At 40.4% G+C, this 26,074-nt stretch overlaps 1 protein-coding gene across 1 annotated transcript; it reads left to right on the top strand.

Annotated features, from left to right (window-relative positions):
* The first annotated feature begins 616 nt into the window (after positions 1-616).
* On the top strand, positions 617-2,029 carry cunh15orf61 (chromosome unknown C15orf61 homolog). Its single transcript, XM_068723385.1, has 2 exons — positions 617-1,387; positions 1,483-2,029. The coding sequence occupies exons 1-2, from the start codon at positions 1,045-1,047 to the stop codon at positions 1,608-1,610; spliced, it is 471 nt and encodes a 156-aa protein (XP_068579486.1). The 5' UTR covers positions 617-1,044; the 3' UTR covers positions 1,611-2,029.
* Positions 2,030-26,074: the final 24,045 nt, after the last annotated feature.

The following is a 26,074-nucleotide window of genomic DNA, read 5'->3' as shown; positions in this document are numbered from 1 at the left end:
ATTATTTTGTGATTTGTGATGACATGGAGAACGTTTGGTGTAGTTGTGGTGGTTTGTCGACTGCTGTCCGTGGTGCTGATCTACAGCAGAACACTGAACCTTGGAAATATTTCAGCAGGTTCTTCAGTGTCTCTGAGTGGATGTAGTTTGCACTTAAATGAGGACGTGCTGCTGGTGTTCATGTGATCAGGAAACCAACAAAAACATAAAAAAAAAAACCATTACAAGTGGGGTCAGTGGTGGTAAAACTTGCAACATGTTTTTTTGGTTATGGTAGTTAATAACTAAACATGTCATACTAACCTCAATAAATATGGTAAATATAAAAAGACAGAATGCGAATAGGAGCTGGGGAAAAAAAGACAATTCATTCATTACATTCACACATATTGAAATGAGTTGAGAATAATTTCTAAAATTATAAACTCTAAGCTAAATTGGACATTCAGCTGTTTTACTGTATAGTGTGTCTTAGTGTGAGTAAAGAGCGGGCTGAGAGGTCACACAGGACTCATGACTAATATCCGGTGAACAGGTGAGTACATATCAATGAAATGCAGGTTTGCAGTCGCTAACTCCGTTGAAGAGGAACAACTGCGCAGCGCTGTGTTTCCAACCCGGATGACTTTAGCAGGAGCACCAGGTCAGAGCAAACAGCAAACACTGCAGCACGTAAAACAAGAGAGGCTCTCTTCTCAGGTCTCTCAGCTTGTTAAGACGAATCGTGTGTGTTCAGCATGTGTATCCGGACGTGTAGCTCTGTGTAGCCGACTAGCATTAGCAGAATAACCGTCCTTTAGCTTACAAGCAGTCTTGTGTGCTAAATTTAGCTCCCGTTAGTTGCTCGTGTTAATTGCCCTGTGCCCTTCTCTCCCACTGCTGTTACGGACGTGCATATGCAGCATGTTTTGCTTTTGTACATCAGCTGATTTAAAATGTCTGTAGATATCATCTATGGCTGGTCAGAGCTCTGTCTGTGAGTAGTTTGCATGCAGTCCAGGTGATTAAAAAAAACGTGCAATAATTCTACTTTTCACGCAAGTCATGAAGGTTTTTTTTAGGAAGATACACAGTATCTTTGTGAAGATCGCCCTGTTTCCGAGCACATTTGGCAGGACAGGCCCGCGGGCAGCTGCCTCAGAGGTGCTGACCTGCCACCTGCTGCAGCGTAAACTCCCGCCGTGGACGTCCTACTGTGTCCGCTACAGCTCCGTTCACAATGACCAGTTTGGACTGTCCAACTTTAATTTTCAAGTCCAGGGATCCAACTACCAAATACTGAGAACAGGCTGCTTCCCCTTTATAAAGTATCACTGCACCAAAGCGCCTCCACAGAAACTGGACTATGAGGACACATTTTTCACCATGTTGAAAGTTCTTAATCTGGGTCAGTAATTCTATTTAATGCACTTCCTTATTCCTATAAAATCCAGAATATATCTTGAAACCCTGAAATATGATCACTGTGTCCTTTTACTGCAGGCATCCCCTGTTTGGCCTATGGCATTGGTTGCTGGATGGTGGTGGGAGCTGCAGAAACGGTGCAGACAAGTGTTGGACCTGTTACAGTCTATTTTGCCTACAAAGAAGATGAAGGCGCACAGTACTAAACCATGAATAAAACAATTTTTTGTGTATTTTCAAAAGACTCTTGACTGTCAAGCTGCTGTACTTAAAACACTTCAACTGTTCTGGTGGACATATTGACTGAAGGGCCATCTTATGTCACTAGTGCTCTTATTGTGTGATTGCACAGGTTGATTTGTGTTTAATTATTTAAGATTCAAGAGTTGCATTGGGGGAGTCCGTAATGCATGTTATTACACTGACACACAATTCTTACAGTGTTTGTCCGGAAAGCTGACTTTCCATTAACATTTAATGGAAAGTTTAGGATTTCTCAAAGAATGGACTGTTTGACACTACACGTTTTCCTGAATGGTTCCAAGGCGAACGTTGCACATGTCTTCAGAGTCAATGCATTGTAAAAGTATATTTTTTGCAACAAATATTAAAGGGTGTAAAATGACAGATGATTTGGCTGTGTTTTCCTGCCACATGGACTAAAAACTTGTGCGGGTCATAAGAGTCAGCCAGCTTCTCAAATAAGATCATTTTCTTAATTGCTCAAGTCTTGAATATTAAAGTGATACCAATTGTAATCATTTATTTGATTTGATTTGATCATATCTTTTTGCTTCATTTTGTGTTCCAGGATTTTAAATAACCCTGGCTCATTTATTTAAAGGTAAATTAGTGATCACTATGCATGCAACAGATAGTCAATAGTGTTAGAGAAAAAGCAGTGACAAGACAGGTCTGATAAAATAGGTTTTAATTACCAAAGTGTGGCCTTTGTATAGAGACATCTGCATCCCTTCCTTCGGGCCCTCACTGGCCTTTGATTTCTAGTAATGTGCTTTGCTGACAGGGCACACTTACTTCTGCTGCAGAGTCCTGCTCCCTCTGAGAGGCAGGTTGACAAACTGCCATATTGATTTCCTCACTCCACAGCGTCTCCTACTAATAGCATTTATCAGGGACCTCAATTTTCTGTCCTTGGCCTCTTCATTTTTAGCAACAATGAAACCGAACACATCATTTCTTGTTGTACATGTAAATCAATGCACCTTTTGACCCGCTGTCCATGATGTACCGCCTCTTTGCGAGTGTCCTGTTTTGTAAATCCTGCTCGTCCTATGCAAGAGCATTTACAAGGTAATTGAATTGACAACAAAAAATGTAAATATCAAAATGTGTTAAATGTTCCTTCCTCGTGGTCTTATGGTGGGAGACTCCATTCATTTTTAGGCCTGGCCAACACATATACTAGCACTACCATCACCTCATTTTCCAAAAAAAGAAAGAAAACTGCTTAGCTTTGCTGAATTAAGCACACTAATAACTGAATGAGATATTAAACAGATATTTAATGTCCCTGGATGAACAGTAATTTGCACATTTTTATTCTAAGCAATGTAACTGTTGTTGTGTAAAAGAATTTCAACCCTCATGCAGAATTCATGCGCAAAATCCTCTTAAAACAGCGTGATGACACCACACTGTCTCTTAATCATACTAATTGCCTCGAACACGGAACATTTAGACACACTTATGGAAATCTGATCCATAGTATCAGGCTGCACTTAAATCCCCCTCCTTTCATTTCCAACCTTTCATCAGGACTGAAGATGTGCATGGGGAATGCTCAGGCAACCATGTCTTAATTACTCATTGACCCTTTGACCCACGAGCTGCATTGATACCACCGTACAGCCAGACACAATTGCGTGGGGTTGCATCTGACTGCAGCTTTGTGTGCTGCTTTCACAGGATGATGTGAGTCAGTGAAATCTAAACTGTGGAGCATGTGAGTACATTGTATTTGTTTTCAGGGCTTCACCTTTGAGTCACTCTAAACTGCAGGGGAGGGCACCCCTTCAGCTCCGGCAGAGGCTTAGCATTACACATCGAACCTCAGTCAACACAAGTGCAGGTTTAGGGTATCTGGACTGCAAATGAGCTGCTGTAAATTAACAAAATATATCCGCATTTGGTGCGAGATTGATGCCTTTTAATAGCCGTGGTAGTCTAGTCCTGTATTGAAGGATCTAAATTACCCAACACACATTTAATCTGGTAATGAACAAAGAATGAATGCCTGTTTGGCAAGTTTAATTGCATGCGAAAGCTGGTAATAACTTTTGTCAAGGTGAAATCTTTAAATACTTATACTGTTTAGAATTTAGGTAAGTAAAGCAAAACAAGTGCTGAAATTGAGTGTAGTGTTGCTGTAAATTGTTAATGTTCAACAGTGAAATTGCTAATCAACTTGCAGAGAGTTGTAATTATCTTCTAATTAGCTAATAAATTCTCTGTTTCTTCAAAGCCCCAAAAAAAAAAAAAAAATGGCACAAACCATGTTCATCTTCTTGAAATGGTTGATGCAGTCGATTCCTAAATCAATTATTTAGCAGGAAAGTCACAGCAGTTCTTTTTCTGTCATATAGATGTATGGCTTGGCAGAAACAATTATTGTTTGAACAAACCCCTGTAGCTAATATTGGCGAGGTTATCATTATTAAGCCCCTGGATCGGCCACCAGCATCGTCTCTGCGCTTGCTCTACCAGAGCCATCACTCAGATCACTTTAAGGACCACACTTGGAATTACATCTTAATGCAGAGGTGTCAGCCAACATTGTCACAATATTCACAGTGAAATGGCACTTTTTGAATTACAATGTGACAACGGTATCATAAAGCTCATTACTTTTCTACTAGAAACCTCTCCAGTTGCATATATACACACATTGATCAGCTTTGAAAGAGTAGTACCTAATCAGAGTGAGAGACCTCTACATTTTGATTTGTTACACTTAAAAGATTTCTTAATTGGTTAATAATTGTTGACCTTTTTAAATTGACACTTGAGTCATACTTTCTATTTCTCTTTTGGATCAGTGATAGCGCATTGAAGATGTTAAAAATCTATTATGGTGTATTTATTCACCCACGGGATGACGAAGAGCACCATGATTATTTTCTTTAAATCCCCCTCTCTTCTTTATCTTCATGATATTTTGTAGGTGTGTGTGTGTGTGTGTGTGTGTGTGTGTGTGTGTGTGTGTGTGTGTGTGTGTGTGTGTGTGTGTGTGTGTGTGTGTGTGTGTGCACGCGTTGGGGGAAGGGGAAGTATTGAAACGCTGTGCCTGCTGTGCCAATCAGCGTTGCCAAAGCTACTGTCAGTGGGTGGCTGAAATGTCTGTCACTCATCTATTCTGGCTTTTCTGGCTCAAGATCACTCCCAGCTGACATTACAACTAAGTTGCAGTAAATACAAATTCTGGACAATTTTGTCAAGGTTGCTCATATTCTACTTCACATTTAAAGCATGATAAACATACTAATTTTGTATTCTTAGAGTGGATCCAAATTTATATAGTTTAATAAATCATTGTCATTGCTTAGTTGATGCCCTTGAGCTTGTGCACTTAACTTCATGCCCAAATCCATTTTTTCTTCCAGTTCAAGTTGATTATTGTTATGTTTTTCTTTCTTGTTGATGATGTGGCTTCATGTTCACTTCATTCATACTCAATGCTTACTCTGTTGACATTAAGAGAGTAATGGATTTTAATAGTTTTTCAAAGACTTATCGGGAGAGTTAAATGAAGTATCCATTTTTATTATATATTATGCAGTATTTAAAGTTTCAGCTCATTAAAAAACAGACGCCCTCCACATCCCCCAGGCTGTCTTTTACCCCCCACCAGCATGCAGTCAGGCTCCTCTAGCCACGGGCTCTGCTTGATCTGTTTTTCCTAAGTCAAATTTGAAATACTCAGAAATATTTATTTATTTGCTTATGCCTTTTTATTTCACTAAAGAACAGCCTAATGTCTTTGTAGCTTAAACAAGCGGCATCAGTGGATCAGAAAAAGGGCATCGTGCATGGTTTTGTTTGATTGATATGATTTGTTATACTAAATGTATGTTTTATCATTTGGTTCACGATAAAATATCACATATGAAAAATACCGCATGTGCCTAAATGTTGCACCAGAGCAGGCCCCTTGTGTTATTTGATTGCCCTGCTTCTTACTTGCACAATAAGGAGCAACCTACACAGCAACTCGATGCCAGACTGGGGATTTACATTAAATACACTGATACTGATGCTGCATACAAACATAGAAATGGAATAAATCAATTTTGTTCTGGGAAATGCTTCACATACTTTTTGATGCAGCGTGATCTCCAATCTTTCTGCAAATGAGCTGCAGCCCCTTGTAATGGTTTCTGCTCCTCGTGGGAGGCCGGTGTCTCAGAAAAGCTGCTGATTGAGGGAGAAATGTAATACAGGTGTAAAGCAGACTTGATAGGGGTCTTACACGAGGGTTATGCATTTTAACAGTGATATACATACTGTTACATATTTATCAAAGAATATGGGATTTGCTGGGTTGACTCTTTCTGGCCTGCAGAGATTTGTAAGTTTCTGCTGGAGTGTTGTTAATTCTGGCGGAGAGGGTGGCTATTATGTTGAATTAATAGGAATTAAGGGTTTAAATTGGTTAAGTAAGCACTTCATTAATCGTGAGTGGATTGCTGCGTGTGAGAGGTTTATAGGTGCTGTAGTGCTTAGATGAGAAAAAGGAGGGAGTTCAGAATTAAAAAGCTGGTTGGTGCTCGGAAGATGTAGACAAGAACTCCCAAACAAAAAACATAATGTAGAGCTGAAACGAGTGGTTGATTAAGTGGTTAGTCAATTGACAGAAAAATAATTTGCAACTATTTTGATATAGGATGAATCATTTCAGTCATTTAGTGAAAAAAAACTGTGAAAAAAATGCTACAATTTCTCAGTTTCTAGCTTCTCAAATAGGAAACTGCTGCTTCTCTTTGTCATATATCATAATAAACTAAATACTTTTGGGTTTGGGACTTTTGGTCAGACAAAACGAGACATTTGAAGATGTCACCTCGGGCTCTGGGAAGTTGTGATTTAATTTTTTGAAAGTTTCAAAACTACAAATTAGGTATTCGAACAAATAACCACCAGGTTAATTGATAATGACATAAGCGTTAGTTGCAGCCATATTAGCGCCACTGGATACATTTTGGCAAGTGCTCATTAATGTATCCATTTTCTAATGTAACTTTGGTACACAATGTGAAAATATAACTCCACCAAGAGGTTCTTTTAAAGTCCTTGCTGACTGCATATCTACAGTATAACATGCTGTTGTTGCATTGTACGTATAAGTTACACTTCTAGACCTCAGGGTCTTCAGTTTTACTGCAAGAAACAGACTGAAAATTTGCTTTAAGGCTCCCTTTGAATGCTGAAACCTTTAAGCATAGGTGATCGTTCAATAATGTAATCTTTGGCCCTCAGTCTGGACACGGCAAGAGCTGCTGTAAGTGAAGTTATGGCATTGGTCAGTTGGAAGCGTCTGCCTCACTTGATGTGGCTCCCCCAGCAGAGGTGGACTAATTGAGGTGTGTTTTTATCTGGGCTTGCTAATGATGATGAGGGTGCTGGAGAAGTAGACTGTCCCCTTAGGCTGAGGAATAGCATGACTTAGCCAACCTTCTGTACTTATTGTCCAACAAAGGGGGAATTCACTTAATGCAGTGCTTCAGAAAAGTGGATAATTGTGGCCACAATCAATAAAGTAACAGAGCGGAAAATGAACGGTGTGCGCAGTGTAGCTGTGTTGTAGATATTTGACGAAAATCGAAAGGAGCGAGGTTCTTGTATTTTTGTGTTTGTTTCAGCCAAGTCATCAAATGAGAAGTCGATCCCAGTTTATTCACACTATATACATATGCAAGCAGGTTAAAGCTATATATGTTTACTTTGTGTGTGTGTGTGTGTGTAGCTGTGACTCCAACCACGTGTGTGTTTGTGTATATATGATCGAGGGGGTAGGTTTGGTTGGATGAGCCACATTGTTCCTGTGCAGCCTAGTGACATCGCTGGAGGGCAGAGAGGGATGGAACCTGAGAGGGGTGACAGTGATAAATAGCCCTTTTAATAACAGCTGCCCCACTTGGCCAGCTAGTCCCAGTCAGTGTCCTCTGTGTATTTATGCCTATGTTTATTTATGCATCCATAGCATGCAGGAAATAAACCACCGCAGGGGTACAATCATTCTTTTTTTTTGTGGTGGGGGGGATTGACTCGGTTTAACTTTGGGATGGGGGTAAGCGAGCTCGTCTTAAACCGAGCAGATATTCATTTAACCCTCAGACTGATCTGTTGGTATGTCTATGCTGAAATATCCATATATCTGAGAGAGGAGTCTCACTATGATACTTAAAGCATAGTCAAAAGTCTTGAAAAACAAGAAGGGATTATGCTTTAATGTGCATTTCACTATTTGGGATATCTCACTACAGTGGCAGCAATGACACTGAATTCCATAGAAAAGAAGATGTGTATGTATTAATGAATCCTGCGATTTATTTTCTCCAGTTTCTGAGGACAGAGTCAATCTAACTATACCATCTATCAACCATGTACATTTTCTTAAGAACCTGGAAATGCTATTACTTTGTAGTAGATTTGCCTGCCTGATGCTCTGTGCAGCCTTCAATCTGCATGGCTTTTACATTTTTGGTTCATTGTTGCTGTGTGACTGAAGTCAAAAACCTTTTGTCTGCTGAAATATGACCTCAGGCCCAGGTCTGTGAATAGGGAGAGGGGAGGCTGTAGATCAGAAGTGTCAAAGCTTCTTCCCGGAGGGCAATGCCGGCGCTGTTCACACTCAAACCAGTTCCCTCCCTTTAATTGGTTCAATTAGTTAAGTATCCATATACATTATCGTGTATGCATTTTTCATGACTCTTCTTAACGCTCTGTTTGAACAGAACATCTTCCGGCTATGATTTGCCATTTGGATGAATGTCAAGGAGACTAAATGATTGCACTAATTGAGTAATTAAAAGCAGATGTTGGAGCAAGAGCCAACAGCATACACTTTAAACACTTTGCCCTCCAGAAAGCCGACAGTGTTTTTGACACCCCTGTTATGTATGGTTATCCCAGAGGTGCCTCTGTAATAGTTACAGTTTCACCCTTGTGATTATTCAGTTGAAGTCTTTGCTATTGAACCAAAATGGTGTTTTTATGCTATTTTGACCATGGGAAATGGTCTGGAAAAGAAAAGCCCATCATGCAGCCTAATGGCCAGACTCAGTGGTGCACAGATTCAACACAAGCTCTAGACAGGCAAAGCACGGCATCTCCGCACTCGCCCTATCACTCTTACCCCCCGCTGTCCTCTGGTGGGACACGAGTGGCCTGTACGAGACTCTTTTGAGGAAGATGCCGTTATGTTGACGGTAATTAACATTGGAAATGTGCCAGTAATGAGAACCAGGGTGCCATCAAATCGCAAAGGAACAGGGTGTATTTCAATGGTTTTGACAGCTGTGGTGATTGGAGCATTGCTGGAAGGCTTTACAAAGTGCAGATCAATAAGTAACAATTTTCCTATTAAAGAAAAATTACACATTGCACTAAGATAGCTTGTGGCTATTTCACTTCACAGCAGCTAAGGAGGAAAGGTATCTTGTTGAAGGACGGTTTGTGTAATTGTGTCTTTACTGAGGTGTTATTTGCTTTTCTTTCATTCTTGTATTCGGCAATAACTTAAATGAAAAGAGGTGATTTGGGGATTCTGGACCCCCCCCCCCCCACCCCTGAGCCTAGTAGCAGAAAGAAACTTGAACTTAGATTCCATGGTATGTATTAAAATTATTTTACCTGGTTGTAGTTTTCATTTGTTTTTTTTCCTCATAAATGCTCTGAAGTCACACAGTTCTTCAGTCTAGTCCATCAGCTGGTGCCTGAACATGACGGACTGTAGGTTTATGTTTTGGTCCTCATGAATACCTCCACTATCTCATGTACTGTACATACATTTTTACCAAAACATTTGTCATCTGATTTGATTGTACCTGACTATCTATTCATCAGTTGAAATGGACAACAGCTAATTGACATATCTAACAAGCCAACTTACAGTTGTGTCATCGCTTCTCAGAGAAATGTGAGAAAATGGAACAAAGTTTCTCATTATCAATGACACTTTTTTAATTATTAGAGCTGAAACAACTTATTCAACAGCAGATCAATGTTTAATGCCAGCTCATGGTTCAAAGGGAATACCTACACATTTGAAAATGAGTGGTCCTAATAACAGATTTCAGAATTTATAGAGTAGTTTATTTAGTGACCTGGTATTTTTATATTACCCTCTGTGTGACAAAACAAATAGTGGTATCACATATTTTCAAGGACTTCTGAGACAGAACACTTATCAAAGCATTTTCAGTTTAACCTTAACTGTCTTCCCATTTTGGCTGTTTCACCTGTAAAAAAGAAAATCTCATAAAGAGAAGCTAATAATTACCTACTTCATGCCGATGCAGTCAGAATATTTAAAAGCAGTGGAGGGAGTTGATGACAAATCTTGTTTTAATAAATCTCTAGGCCACTAGCGTGGCTAATGAACTTAGTAATTACTCATCACTGGTTGGAAGAGTTTAGCCCGGGTGAGATGAAAGCAATGGCTGCTGGGAGCCACAGGAATGGCACAACAGGCAACAATCAACACAGTGTCTGCACAACAATCAATCAAAGCTGTCAGGCCCTTAACAGTCAGAGTAATTTGCAGGTGTTTTTCAGAAATGAGTACACCTTGTAGAATGTAGCTAAGATCACTTTCCCAAACACCTTGCAGCACAATACTTTTAAACCAATGAGATTTGTGTCACATGATTTATGACGGTGCACATACAAAAAATATTATTTTTAGATAAATAACTGTTTCATGAGCTCAAATTACTCCTTTTAAGCCTGGAGTCACTTCCTCTTACAACACAATGTTCTGTGTGGTTGAATGTTAACATTTCGGTACAGTTTTGTGGCTCAGCGTTAGCTGTTTTTCACTTCAGGTCAGTCACACATTTGATGTCATGAGTATAAGACCATATTACATTTTGGTTGGTCAGATGCAGGAGAAAGGAGATATGTTTGTGAGTTTACACACCCACACACACACATACATATATATATATATATATATATATATATATATATATATATATATATATATGTCTCTCTCTCTCTCTATCTGTCTGTCTATAGGACACACTATTGAACATCTAAATATAAATTGTCGTGTTTTACTGAACATTTGTTAAACCACAGTGATATTTAAATACGAGTCAGAGCGGGGTGGTGAATAATACTGGACTATTCACAGATGCTCCTTTCTGCAGAGCTCTAAATCATGTTTCTTAATTCCCAGAGCCACATCTCAATCATACTCCTTGCTAATTTGAGAGTCACCCTCATTTCATTTTAAACGATTCATTTTTGGCAAATTTGTAAATGGCCCCGATGTGTTCTACAATTTAGTCAATTACTGTTTCAGCCAGCAGGACTCCGGGGACCAGGAACATACATCGCCTGGAGGTACCATCTCAATAATTGTTTCAGAAAAGTTGGGAATGGATTGCTAACGCTCTGTTCCACTTATTGAAATGTCAATTGGAGCCAAGACCCTTTTACTTCTCTCCTCAGTCTTTCTCAGTACACTATGACTGCCTCACCTTTCCATCCCTGTCTGATTCCTAACCATTACTAGAAGAATACAACTGCACTTTCATGGCATTCAATCCAAAACAGTATTCGTTCTTGTGATTATTGTTCTCACCGAGATTAATTCCCAGGAACTCAACTGAGCAGTAATTGTTTGTTTCTTTAAATTTAATCCATGACTTTCAGTTTCCCTGTCATTTGTAAAATACAAATGTAGCAGATAATTTGAACTGTACTGTATACTGAAATGGTAATTCATTATTAATTAGCTGGATAATATTAAGAGATGATGATAATCCAAATTAGGTCTTAATGGGTACTAATTAAGAAAAGAATCCTTCTTTATGTAGCCAAACAGCATGACCTACAGACCCCAATTAATTAAGTTATTATTAGCGGTTTGGCTATCTGGATCTTGTTCAATTGAAGGAAAAATATGTTAAAAAGCACTGTAAAAATGTGCTTCTGTTTGTTTTGCCACAAGGACCCACATCCATCCTCTGAGCCAATTAACCTGTGAGGAGCCTGTTGGTGCAACGCTATTTAATTAGAGCAGAGAAGTGATCTACACATGGTGCTGTGGGGAAGCCCTTTAGGTGAGCACAAGATAGTATTTAGCCATTATCTGCTGCCTTTGTTCCCTCATGTGTGCAGCCAAACACAAGGACCTACATAGTGATTTGTTCAGGTAGAATCATCTCAGTCGTCCACACAGTAGGATGCAGGTCCTGCTTTAAACATCAATCAGCAGGGCAGCTTTAAACATACTTCCTTCCACAGTGTATATTAGAGTCATTGTTAATAACAGAGAATAAAAGTGTGTGCTATACTGTGGGTCAGCTGCATGAGTCTGCTCTGATTACTGGATGGGTAATTCTGTACTTCTGTGCGTAAGACCTTCAGCTCTATAATTAACTTTTTCCTGCACCCATCAGGCTCCATTCCACACTTGATGTGTCCATAGTGACTGTTACATGCAACCAGCTTGCCATTCAGTATGTATTAAGCTGTCAGAGTGGGCTGCTCTCCCAAGCCGCCTGTCTTCACTGAACAACCCAGCCTATTAACTCCTATTGACTGTGACACACATGTCCCTCCAAAATGAGGGGTTCCGTATTGATTTTTCCTGAGAGCTGCTCACTTCCCCCTTTCATGCCGCCAAGGGTGAGATCTTTATCCTGACTGATTGTATATGTTCATTGTATCAGAGTAGTGTTGTGCGTTTGCCATTTCAGACCCATGAACCCTCTTCTGCTCTCCCCCTCCTGTGTATCACGGCTTGTATGCAGCCAAGTCTCGATGAGACAATTAAAAGGCCTGACTCCCCTGTGTCCCCTGGATCACGGCGGTCAAATGGAGCTGCAGACCTTCCACACGGTCCTGCAGCTTAATACAGCACACGACATGAGACATGACAGCCAGCTCTTCTCCCCCCACTAACACACTGACTCTCAATCAATGAACCTGAATAGAAGGGTGCCATATCCTCTCAGTGTCACGCTCTCTAACTGCTACAGCCAAAATGAACTCTGACAGCATGTATCGACGTCATATCAAGCTCCACCATTGAGAGAAAAATGATTATCTGCTGGTGAAATCACTTATTGACATGCTGTGGAATAGCTTCCCTTCCCCAAGGGATTTATTGATACAGTTTATGGTATATAAATATTTATCTAATATGTGTCTGAAATAGATTTGTCTGGTTTAGGTATACAGTGCTTGTGTCGGGTCTATGGTTAGCCCACAGAGGGCTATCAATGCCTCACTCTCTCTCCTCTGCCACTCAACCATGACTCTGCCTTTCCTTATCGTTGGATACTGTTTTTACAGGCAGCATGAAATTACTTTGGCTGTTGTGACTCTGTCTTGAAGTCAATAGTAAAACATGTTGTAATTACATTTTATGGCCTCTCACTCTAGAAAATCAAAATGGCTTTACTGCGGCCATCATATTGTAAATGCATTTAGACGTGCTACTTCTCTCGCCATCAGTGAAAGAGGTACTCAAACCCTTTACACAAGTAAGATGAGAAATTAAGGAAATGTTACTGCAGCTAATGTCTTAAAAAAAAGTCTTGCACTTCATTTATATGAAGTTACATGTGATGACTTTTTCATGGTGAAATACAATCTTTTTACCAGTGTTGTCTTACATTACAATAGAATTTAAGTTAAAAAAAATAGCAGTGCAGTACTTAAAAAAAACAGAACATTGTTACACTTTGTCAATTAAACTATTGACCTAATAACTAGTGATTTAATAACTCATGCAAATGCAGCTATGGAATGATGGAAAATGTTTTATTGGTGATCGAATTATCTACCATCATATGTTGATGAGTACAACTGCCACTGCTTTTTGTCAACAGCCAAGAGAGTGATTACTCTTTTCTTATAAAACAGCTTTTAACCAGCGGTGTTCGACCAGAGATTGAAAACTCACCCTAGACACCTTTCCTATGGTGACACCCTCTTGTGTCTACTGGTGTAAAGGAAATTAAAGGGACTCTTCTTTTCCCATAATGGCAGCCTTGTTTTCAAAAACTCTGTCCCTCAGAGCTTTTGTCAAAATTAGAAGAAAAAACTCTGACCAAACAAATTTGTCACAACATTGTCCGTCAGCTTCTTCTCCCTGGTGTTATGGTTTTATTGTACAGAAAATATTATATTGATCTTCCTCCTCTCACTGCAGCTGAACTTGTGGTGACCTGCTTTGTTGCTCAGATGTTTAGAGGTGGTAAGATATGTCACTGTTGTTTCAATCATCCAGCATCACCTTTGCAAATTTTCCTTTGATAGTTACATCTCATTTCTGTAACAGATGTAGAGAAAATGGTTGTAGGCTCAATACTAAGGCAAAAGAAAACTACAAAGCAGATAATTCAGATTTCAGATCACGATGTCGGATGAAAACACATGAAGTGCCGTCTTATTGTATGATATTGATTTTTGCAGACAGGCACATGGCACACTGACTTTTTCTCGTCGATGATGCACGACTGTGGCCTTGTGAACATGACAGCCAGTCTCAGGTCAAATACCTCTGTCTCCCATCCTCCGCTGTGTCTCTATTACAGTCTGTTGGCTCTTTGGCTGACTTATTGACAAGCTCTCATGCTCGTTACTCAACAGAGGAGTAGTTTGCTGTGATTGATACCATGACTACTCTAAGACCGCTTTTAGCCCCCCTCCTCTCTCCTCTCCAAATCCTATCTGCAGTTTTAAAGCCATGAGTGGGTTTCATTAATGGTCTCTCCTGTTTATGACACCATAATTAGAGTTGAGGAAAGGCACCTAACTACCACGGTTCCACCATACTGAGAAAGTCAATAATGCAAGCCCAACAACTTCTCACACAATTGAGCCCCGTGGAAAATCCATATGCTCTGCTGCTCTATGTCTTTATGGTGCTGTTTTAGAAGAAGCCACCTGATTTGTTAGTGTTTTGTCTTCCACTTTTAACTAATCCCACAGAATTGATTAGTAACAACGGCAATATCATTTAGCTTCCAGCAGCCTCCACAGAATAGAAGTTGTGTGGGATGTATCCTCGTGCAGCCAGTGTGCGACACTGTGTTTAGTATGGCATGCGAGACCGAGCCTTGTGGCCATTTACCTGCTTTATAATTTGTTTTGTGCTCCACCTCATGTACATGCAGCGACTCCTGTAAAAACCCAACCAGGCTGACCGCTACGCCTGGGTTATTTGTGTGCAGCAGGTCATGGGGGATATTACATTAGATTGCTTTCCCAGAAAATAATTCTGCCAGGTGGTCTATTGGGCTTTTCTTCGTGTATCTGTCAGGCAGGATCGCATGCAGTTACACAGAGAAAGAGAACTGTTTGAATACACACAAATACACCGTTTTTTTTTTTTACTCACCCATCTGTCTTTTTAATTAAAACAACAACAAGAAACAGCTAAGGGAGTACTTGTGCTTGCAAAAGAATATGTAGTTTTGCAGGCTGCACCTTAGATGATGAAAGAAATATGTTGTTTTATTTTACAAGCTAGTTTCAACTGAACATTTTATCAGTGTTAACGTAAATTCAATCATTCAGGAACCACACTGCCACTTAAAAATAATTTCCCAGTCTGGCACTTGTGTCAAGCTCTTGATGTATGTCCTTTGTTTTCTCTATCACAGGTTAGTGTGAGACAACAGCTTTTAGGGAGAATAGTGTGTGTGGTCTTTAAATGCTCAGCAGATGGTGTTCCTTTCAACTAAAGACAAGTCAGGTTTTATTTATTTATAGCCCAATATTGCAAAGCATGCCTCAAAGGGCGCCGCAAAATAAAGCGATGAAAACAGTGGCCATTTAAAGCAAACACGTTTTTGAATTAAGATAAGTTTCTGTTCTTGATACTGTTGAGCTGGGACGTTACTTTTTGTCACAGAGCCCCTTCTCTCTGGGGTCACGACTGTCATCTGATGGGTGCTTCAGAAAGCACCATGAATAGTTGATGTCAGAGCGTTCGCTGCAGCCCAGACTTGAATGTAAATAAGATGCAGGTGACTGGGACACAATTTCAAGGATCAGGCTCACTACAGCTCTGTTACACATGGCTTTGCTATTTGCACATTTCCTGTAGGCTTTAGAGAAACCAGACAGCTGCATTTAGACCAACAGTAGCCCTGCGTGAAAAAAATAATACAACCCTGTCAGTTATTTGGATGAAGAAAAGGGTTCTGGCAAAGCAAACGCAGTGTTACTTGACAAAAAATTTGAACCAGGCTAAACTTTTGCTGCAATGTAACTCCATCAGGAAAGGCACATACATGCAAACACATTCCTGGTAGATTACATGGTAATATGAATGCTATGATGTGTTTACTGCGTTATCGTTGTGAGGAAAGGAATTAATTGCAACCGTAATAACTTTACAAAGTTTTAAATACTGTCTCAATGTATTTTAAACATTTTAAACCTGTGTGCAGTGTTTTTGCGTCAGTAAAGCCTTCGAACTCACAGATCTGTTACTCAAACTGGACCTCCTGGATCAAATTTCAGGTCTCACTGGTGTCCGTAGCAGCATGAAGCAAGCTGATGTTTGTGTGAACGCCTGCTAACAGTCCTCTAAGAGCAATGCTTGCAGCTGTACTCTAAGTGGTGCTTTGAGCTGCAGTCTAACATGACCATGCTAACATGCTCACAATGTTAACATGGTGATGTTTAGCTGGTAATGTTTACAATGTTCACTGATCAAAGTTGAGCATGCTATAGTATTTGCTAATTACCTCTAAACACCCATTAAATTGTGAGCCAGATGGGAATGTCATTAGTTGTGCAGGTATTTGGTCATAAGCTCAAAGTAGTCTAAGAAATATTTTGTCTTGATAATGGCGCTGGGAGATGGGTTCCCCAAGTCAGAAGGATGCATCCTCTGGAGACCGTGAATGTCTACAACTAATTTCATTGCAATACATCCAATAGCTTCTGAGCAGGGCTAAAAATCGTTTAAAATAATTCCTCATTAAAGATGCTAATCAATCGCCGACAAGTTTTACCTTATAGGTAGCGCTGTCGTTGCATTATAAAGCAGTGTTAATGAGGCCAGGAAAACATGTTGAGATGACAGCAGTCTAATGACTTCCATGACAGTATACAGGCACTGGTGTAATCACAACTAAATGTCAGACACCATAAGGCCTGGTGCATAATGGCTCCAGATTGATATCTCCCTCTTGCTTTAATTAAGAAATGCATTTTTTGCTTAAAAGGTATTGATTGTAGTTACAAGGAAAAGCAAGCCATCAAACTAAGAAGTGAAGAGGGGACCCTGGAGTCACAACAGACTGAACAGTGTGGGGAGGGGATTTGCTCTGAGAAACAAAAGACATGCAGCCACTAACTGTTTGCACACATTGCAGTGTCTTCCTTAAGATGGAGGTAGAGGTTAAGTAAGCACTGTAGCCGTCAGGGTTGGGTTGATTATCAATTATGATAGTTACCACTCAGGTGGAGACGTTGGCCATTAATCAAAGCATTCAGTCAGGAACCTGTGAAGCATTTGTCTGAGTAACAGAATCCCCCAGAGTGAGGTGCGTCACTGACTTTGCCGAGCAGGAGATGAAGCGGTACAGGTAGCAAGACAGTGGATAGTTATATATCATGAATAAACTAGGCCTGAGAGAGGAGCTACAGGAGACCTAGCTACACAGAGCTAGGATGGGACATTTCCCCCGCAGACCCCACACCCTCTGGCTAGCCTTCCAGGGAGATTAAATGTTATCTCCAACATGGGCTTCTGTAAACGTAAACCAAACTTAGCTCATATCGGTTCACCCTTGACTGGAAACCTAACCTCGGTGACTGAATGAACCGGTATCATAATTAAATCATCAGCGCTTCGCTTTTACTGTGCCTGCAACCCTAACCACAGCAGGAGAGGGGTAAGAGGAGCGTGGCTCTGTCGGCCGGTGATGACAGTGTAACCGTGAGCTGAGAGCCTCTCTGAATGGTCTAGCATGGCAGGAGCTGGTGGGGCAACAGCCACCCACCTAACACCCGCTTAGACCTTATCTGGATATCTGTGCTGTCGCTCTCTTAGTTACTCCTACATTATCCTTACTTACCGCACTCCTTTTAAACATTATTCATTACCTTTGAGAGGGAGGGTGCAAATATAGTTATTAACCTGCAGATTTCCTTCACATTCTTAAACCTATATAAGCCTTTATACTGCTGTCAGATAGTGAACGATCTTAAATCCCCAAACTCCAAAACACAGCGGTGTTCCTGGAGACTCACAGTAATGTCTCCTCTATGTTACTCTAATGCCTAGTGGCTTGTTGCACTGCATGTGTAATGACTGTGGAGCTATCAGAGCTTATCCTGTCGAACAGAGGATATTAAGGGGGGTAGTTACAAAGGCCAGACTTTAATTTGACCTCTGCCTGCCCTACTCTGGTGAGGTGGCTTGGTTTGGGCAGTTGGTGATGAATGACTGTATTTGGTGGGCAGATTGTTACAGTTCCACACTAATTGAGGGGTCAACACAAAGAGCAAATGTAGTAATTGAGTCACTTGTGTGTGGCTATAGAGCTTAACACAGCTCTTTTGACCCCTTGGCCTACCATGGAGTCAACAACAGAGCACTCTCCTGCCTCCTGTTGTTATTGTGCTATCCAACTGATATTAATATCTTCTTTATTGGTTATTTTTACACAAGTCTTCAGTCTGAGCGATACAGTAGATCTACAAGTGCATTTCTTTAAAAGCAGTCTGCAGGACAAGGATTTACTGTCCTCGATATTGTTGAACTGTTACATCAATGAGCAAACCACAAACATTACCAGAATATAGTGCTGTATATTCTGTATTAATACAGACAGACTACACACACATGGATATCTGCAATATGTTTGAAATGTACTCTGTTTGTACATCTTAGCAATCTTATAGCGTTAATGTTCTGCTATTTGCCTGATTGCCCTGTTTAGTGCCTTGCTTAATAATTCATCCAGTTCCTTTGCTCCCCTCTTACCTTGTCTGTATTATAAATTGCACATAGAAACAGAGCTGCAACTAACGATTATTTTCATTAACGGTTAATCTGCCAGTTTTTTCCTCCAATACCATTTGTAGTATTAAGAACAACTTAGTTGTGAGACCATTGCAGGTGAGGATGACCCTGATGAAGGCTACAAGCCAGAACGTCTATGACAAGTTTTGCTCTGTTGTCCAACCAACAGTCTAAAGCTTAAAGATATTTGATTTTTAATTATGTAAAACACAGAAGAGAAGCTGGAACCAGACAACTATTGGCAATTTAGTTTGAAAAATTATATAAATGATTAATTTATTGTTATAATAGTTGGCGATTAATTTCCGTTAATCTAATTATTTTGACTCCACCATGAAGAAATGTATTTTTTTCTGCTTTGATCGTAGTCTAAACACTGTGAGAAGTTCCTTTTTCTGTCTTGGTGCCTTCTTCTGTTTCGTAAAATAGAAGTTCATAATAATACTAATAATGATATAGAATAGTGTATTCAGTGGTTGACCAAACCGTTTTTATCTTCATCTGTTGAGGTATTTTGGCTGAGCCTCATACCGGTGTTATTTTACCAAAGTAGCTCCTTTGTAGCGGACATAGTGTGCCCTGTGTTATTGGATGGAGTTTAATGGATCTGTTGGCCTCTGCATTTGCTTTGCTCCTGAAACATGTGCTCAGCTGAGACTTTAGCAGAACACAATCCATTTACACCTAATGGCCATCGCCTTTGAATGTGGTGAGTTGTGAACAACAGTGTATGTGTGTGTGTGAAAAGCTACAAGGACAAATGCATTCTGCATTTAATGAGTGTGGGCAAAAGGGAACCTGGGTAGTTAAAACTGAGACTTGGCGAGACTATTTTGTCCCTTGTTACCTGACTCTTCTGTTGCACCTTTAAACTGCAACATGCCACTAAACTACTCTGATGGTCTCACAGGACAGATGTAGAGGCTGCAGCCCCGTGTGAATGCAATTGATGGACCACATTAAACTCTGAGCTTCATCCTGCTTAAATGCTTTTGTACTCTAAATCTGTTCTGCTATATCACTGTGGGAAGACCACACACTGTGGGAGATTTATCCATGAGATTGTTGGATTGTCACTTGAACTGTATATTTGGTTGATATGCGGGTTAGTGATCATCGCCAAGGTATGTGTGTGTGTGTGTGTGTGTATTTATGTTATTGAATGCATCGGTGGAAACAAAGATGAGATTTCTTTGTTTACCCCGGGCACATCCTCCCTATGGTCTGTTTAAATATCCGCCATTCTCCGCTAACACTCCTTGCTCCTGACTAAGATGAGATTGTTTTAATGCACAAAAATGTGGATGTTGTAATTACCATTTGCAAGAAAAAGACAGCAGCTTCATTGATATGCTGCCGCTGATAAGGCAAGAGCTTGGCAGCGAGACAATGGCGGAGGCCACCAGGGGCTCGCCAGCAACCAGGGACACGGGACCGTCCTGCCTCCTCCGTCAATGCAGACGACCAACAAAAGCGGCCTGTCATTCACCGCACACTAGCGTTTTTAATTAATTTTCAGTCCGCTCTCCTCGGAGTGCTTGTGTGGTGATATTGACCCTCAGATCTGCTTCATGAATGTAGCTTTCTCCTCAGCCTTGGCTGTCACGAGGTCAGCAGTGCAGGCTCCCTGAGCAGGAGCGCCTTTTTCTTTACTACTGGACTCAGGAGGCTGTGACCCTTGTCCTTACAAAGAGAGCATATGTTTGAGAATATGTATGTGATAGAGGTCAGTAAGGGAAATGGCAATTCAGTTGCACTTGTATGAGAGCATGTTAAACATGATGACGAGTATTGATTCTGAATATCAAGGCTTTGTATAGTATTCAGTAGTACTTGACCCTTATTTTGTCACTATCATGGCTGTATCAGTTATTGACAAAACTGTCAAAACCAATAACCTATTAAGCTTTAGAAGGAAGGAATATATTGTCACATCCTCAAGTTGCATTAACACTCCACAGTGAGGAGTCTAGTGCCACTCTCGCTCGCTATGCATGAGTACAAATCTGGGCGGCCTGCAGATAAGCCGGATCAGAGTTGATCAAATTGCTGTTGTCTTAAAGGCATTCTTTTTTGGATTAATCCACAGGAGTGGTCACACCCGCTTGGCCTGTAAATCTAAAGGTCCTTATGTTTCCACCTGCCCCCCTGCCCTTTGTGATCTGCCAAGGCTCTGGAGGATGAAAGGAAGTGGGACTCGTATTTTTGTTAAATGTGTCAACTGTGTTCAAAGGGGCTTTAAGTGCCCTTGACCATAGGTTGAATTCTTAGGTTTATCCCATTCTTCATGTTTACCTTTTGTCTCCATAGGAAGCTAAATTTAATCTGATTTACTAATGGCTATAATGTTATTAGAAATTAGGGTTTTTGAGTGACTGCAGAGCTGTCCTCAAAGCTTTGTCATCATGCAGGTTACTCTTGTTCTTGGCTTTAAAGCAGGAGATTAGACATGTGGTTATCTGCTCACTTAACTCTCAGTGATGGATGTACAGGATGTGTTTTGGTTATATACTCTTCACCTTTTTTACTTTTTTTTTATTACATTTTCTTCCTTTTTAATAAAGCCTAACTCCAGATTAAAATAAAAATTCAAAGGAAATATCCACTTGAAATGTATTTTGTCTACGACCAAATTGAATCCAATTCTTAGAAAAAATAAAATAAAACATTGCAGGTAAAAGTTTGGCTAATCTAGGATGGCATTATTTCAGCGATCTTTTTAATCTGGCCCTAGTGGCTGGGTAAAATGTCCTCTGGTCTCTAAAAGCATTAGATCTAATGGTGGACCATTTTGCTCACAATTAATAGAGCTCCCCAAGAGACCAGGAGCCTATAGACTTGTGGAAATACTGTAGCAGCCTTCAGGCAGCTGGCTCGATGTGGCTTTCTTCCCCGTCACTCACATTTGTCGTAATGGCACGAGAGCCTCACTGGCTATTCCCCAATGCTGTGTGTATGCATGAGTGTGTGTGAGCCCACTGCCCCAAGCATGTCTCATTTCAAAGTGCTGTCACTCCCTGCTTCCTGGCATCTATTAACACCCACCATTATCATGCTAATCTACATTGTATGATTACATAAAGTAATTTATGCACAGTTCTATTCCATGGCTGCACAGGGATGCATGCGTCTATTGTTGAATGTTTTAAAAAGAACATTTTATGATCATCAGGTTCCTTTTATTGTCTCCTCCTCTTTGAATAGTGTCTGTTTTGCTTCCTTGTACTTTTCACACTTGTCTTCTTACTTTATCAACAAAATCCGCTAAAGCTCTCGCAAAGATCTGAACGCATCTGCCTACTGAGAAAATAATAGCTACAATCGTCAACTGAGCCATGCTGCTTTGTTCATGAAGAGACGATGAGTTGAGATCACTTTCCTCACAGTCCTCTTTAGCTCCATATCGGAAATGGTACGAATGTGTTTTGTGTTGAAAGCAGAGGGCAAGAGATGAGCTCTGTTCCTCATTTATTCACAGCTAGTGGAGTAATTAGGAATGCAGAGGGCTGTTAAATTAAAACTGAATTGCACTTATTAACATTTTAACTACCAACCCCACCCTCTTTAGACACTAAACAAGGACAGTTTCAGCTCTAATATGCCTGAAGAATCCCGCTGAGGGGACTCTTTATGTATCTCTAAAACAAAGACGTTCTTTAAAGTAAGATCTCCCTTTTGTTTAAACAACCAGGCATTTAACATTCAGTGTAATATGCCAGGGCTTCCTCCATGCTGTCAGGAGACGCACCGCCAGAGCTTCCCAAACTCTTTGCTTAATGGAACACTATTTGTGGTCAGATTGGAAAGCTAATGGTGGTCCCTTTGAGGGTAACTCTCCAAATTAAATAGCATGGATTCACATCTGTCAGACAAAACCAGGAGGCTCTTTGTAATCAATGACCCAAACCAAGAGAGGCTCCATGGGGGGCGCCTCCGCTATGATGGCAGCAAGCATAAGGAGCCACCAGGGATGCAGGCAGCTCACCTGCACTAACAGCCACTGTGCTGGGCTTGTGGAGCAGGCTAGAACCTGCGAAGTAGCACCAACAGGGTTAATGTACATTTATAGAACAGGTCAAACTACTTAGGCCAGGCACTGATTTATAATGTAGGAGTGCAATGTGACTAAACTGTAAAGGGAATTCTTGTTTTTCTGTGCAAACATTGCCGTCGGTGTTGTGTTAAAATGTTGAACCCCATTAATTTTATCACTCCCCCTCTCTTGTTTCTCTACGTCTTTAAATTTTGTTTGGAGGAGAGACTAGCAAGGCCTCCCGCTGTTCTGGAGAATTTCCTCTCGTTGTTAATTTTCCCTGCTCCATATGGCGCCACAGACACTTCACCTGCAGGCTGTAGCAGGCCGTGCGGCAGCCAGCAGACATCCTCGGGCTCAGGCTGTCATTTACACAGGCCTGTGCATCTGTCTGAGCAGAGCAGAGCACAACAGAACACAGACAACTCTTCCCTTCACCTCACAGCTACCTGACAAAAATCAGATGCTTTTTCCAAAATATAAAGGCGGTGGCAGGTTAACAAAAGACCTTCATGCGAAAGGCTCACGTCCTCACTACCAGTTTGGAAAAGTCAAGCTCGAACGTAGCCAGAGAAATCATGCCAAATGTGCATGTGTGTGTCTGTCAGTCTGTCTTTGAGTGGGTGCTAGCTTGTGTGCACACAAGTGCATGTGTGTGTATGTGTTTTCTGGGAGCTTGAAGTTAGCCTATGGCAAAGCCATGGAAGAGAGGGTTTCATCCTGGCTTGTCATTGATTAGAGAAGGGTCTTTAATTCCATCCCACCCCATGTTGTGATTCATTTGCATTCTGTGTCAGGAGGTAATGGAGTTTTGCTCCACGGTTTGCTGTGAAAATCTTGAAGATGTGGTCTAATGTGCATGCAGCCGCTAGCAAAGAGCTTTCTGATTTATTATGTCTCTTGTGTTAGCTAATTTTTCCCCTTCTTCCTTGTCTTGGAGTAGGACTTTGTGCTTTCAAATGGTTTACAGAGTGGAGAGGTACAAACACTGACTCCCAAGATATTTGTCATGGTTTTCTACAAACTACATTTACATTCAAAACATTTGTAGTTTTCTGTTCGTCTTACCTTTTGTGTTCAGCAAACATATTCTATTAATATAGTATTATTTAGACCAATTATGTATATTTTGAGTTCTAAGCATGTTATAACCATTTGTCCATTGCAAAACTTAAGATATTGGTGTGTTATAGATTACAGTGATTTATAATTGGGAAAATTAAAAAATATATCACTTTCAAATTTATTTTTACATTTTTCAAAACAAATGTAATTGGCATCTTTTACAGTATTTTTTACTCTATTCAAATTATCTTCGGAAACGTTCTGATCATTACAACCTGATAGTTTTTATACTAATTTCTTTGTAGTAATGTCTGTGAGCACTCAGTGTCCCTTGTCATTCCAGCAAGTGCCCTTATTTTCCATGAATCTTAAAAGATTCCTTCTCACAGAGGTCTGATTTTCCCATTATGTCTGAGATGAGATATGAGGTTAGGGGAAGCCATACTGATGGGGCTGGATTGGCTGTGGGTTGATGACTCCGTTTGGTTTTCTGAGCAAAGTTGGGAAAATGTGGTGATAAAATTTGTCAACCTCTGGGGGAGGCCGTGTTCAGGGTCACGGCTAAATCTGTGCGCCGCGAGCAAAAGGCTAGCCCATAATTCCAGCACAGACGAGCAGAGAGCTGACCTCAGTACAGCTGAGGCCAAGCCGCACTGATTTCTGCCCACCTGCAGGATCGTCGGTGGGATAACAATGAAGGCGAGGGGACAGACGGGGTACTCTCTCTCTCTCTCTCTTTCTCTCTCTCTCTCTCTCTTTCTCTTTCACTTCTCTCTCCTTTTTCTTCTTGGCCTGTCTGTGGAGACTCCTGAATGTCCTTGCACACTGACCGTCTCCCTGCCTTCCTTCATTCCTCCTCAAAAGAATATAGCTGTCCACACACAGCGTGCTGCTTTCGAAGTAACAAATGGAATTTTCAAGGCATCCTTACAAATACTTAGTCTGTCAAAGAAATAACTAAATAGATATTTAAAATGACAAGAATTGCACTCTTACAGTTGCTATCCCTTTTCATACACATATTCATAATCTATTATATTAAAGTGTTGCATCAACATGCAATTGTGTTAATACATCTTACCTATTGTGAGTCATGGCTCATTCAACTGATAAATATGTAAATTAAAATGTTTTATACTTGATAGCCAACATTAATCTCATTTGGATGTCTTAAGCCAAATTAAATGAGAAAGTGTAGCACATAGCAGTTTGGAAAGTGTGCCGTGAATTCATCTCTGAATTAAAAAGGAAATGAGCAGGGAGCAGAACTTGCTCTTTTTTTTATTACAAATGTTAATGAAAAATGTTATTGACTTGAACAAATGGAGAATACACCTGGAAATGTATATTAAAACCCCTTTCCAATTTCTCTCTCTGCGTAGTTTGCAATTATAGTTATTTCAGCAATAGTGGGGGAATTAATTTTGCGTGCAGACTGATAATGTTACCAGTGTAAGAAGAATGGATATTGTGTTGGATAGGGGGTCTCTAGGTATTTACAAGAAGTGGAGAGAGCAAAGCTTTATTTAATTGAAAGAATGAATCAATAACAGCTGTAGCCCTTTGTCAGAGAAGGCCTTGCAAAATGAGCAAGTAATTTACTGTGGACAATCCAAGGCCCAGTGGATAGCTGATTGAAGGAGTGGAGACCATCAAGTGGAGCTAGATGCAGGTGGGTATTTTAAGAACTTAAGGACAAGCGCTCCTGTGGACGGTTGCAGCGACCAAAGTAATTTGTCAAAACTATGTTTTCTCCTCAGATGACGACAGACACACTGGATGTTTCTTCTCACTCATGCATAAACCATAACTAAGAATAAGAACTTTCAACATTTTCAAGCGATCCATTTTGATGTACCCATTAAGGGTAAACCTACAATACTTTAATGTATGTTTGTGAAGGTTTCAAAAGTTTGTAAAGTGACATTTTTTGTTTTTATATTTGTAGTTTTGCAGAAACTCTTTTTTCTCTTTTAAGAGAAGCTCCTCAACTCTGCATCAGTAGAGACGGAATTGGCTTTTCCTCACTAGTTACATCTTACAATCTAGTTTTTCCATTGCTGCTGGATGTTGGTAAATGTTTTCTCAGATTTCACGTATGCACCATTGCTCTCACGCCATCACCGAGATCATATTTTTTTGTTAAATCAATCTTTAAGGTAAATTAGTCTCTGTGCACACTGGCAGCCATCCCAGTATGTAAATTCATGTGCTAATTCACAACATGATTTCATTTCAACTTCCAAGCAAATGAGATTTTAATTGAAAATGAGATCTTCCATAGAGTCTCTCACTGGAGATGTGCAGCAGGGGAATGATACTTTTCA

Source organism: Cebidichthys violaceus, unplaced genomic scaffold, assembly GCF_023349555.1.
Source record: "Cebidichthys violaceus isolate CVI_PGR_0920_01 unplaced genomic scaffold, fCebVio1.0.p SCAF_3, whole genome shotgun sequence".
Classification (NCBI taxonomy): domain Eukaryota; kingdom Metazoa; phylum Chordata; class Actinopteri; order Perciformes; family Stichaeidae; genus Cebidichthys; species Cebidichthys violaceus.
This window is presented reverse-complemented; position numbering and strand designations above follow the sequence as displayed.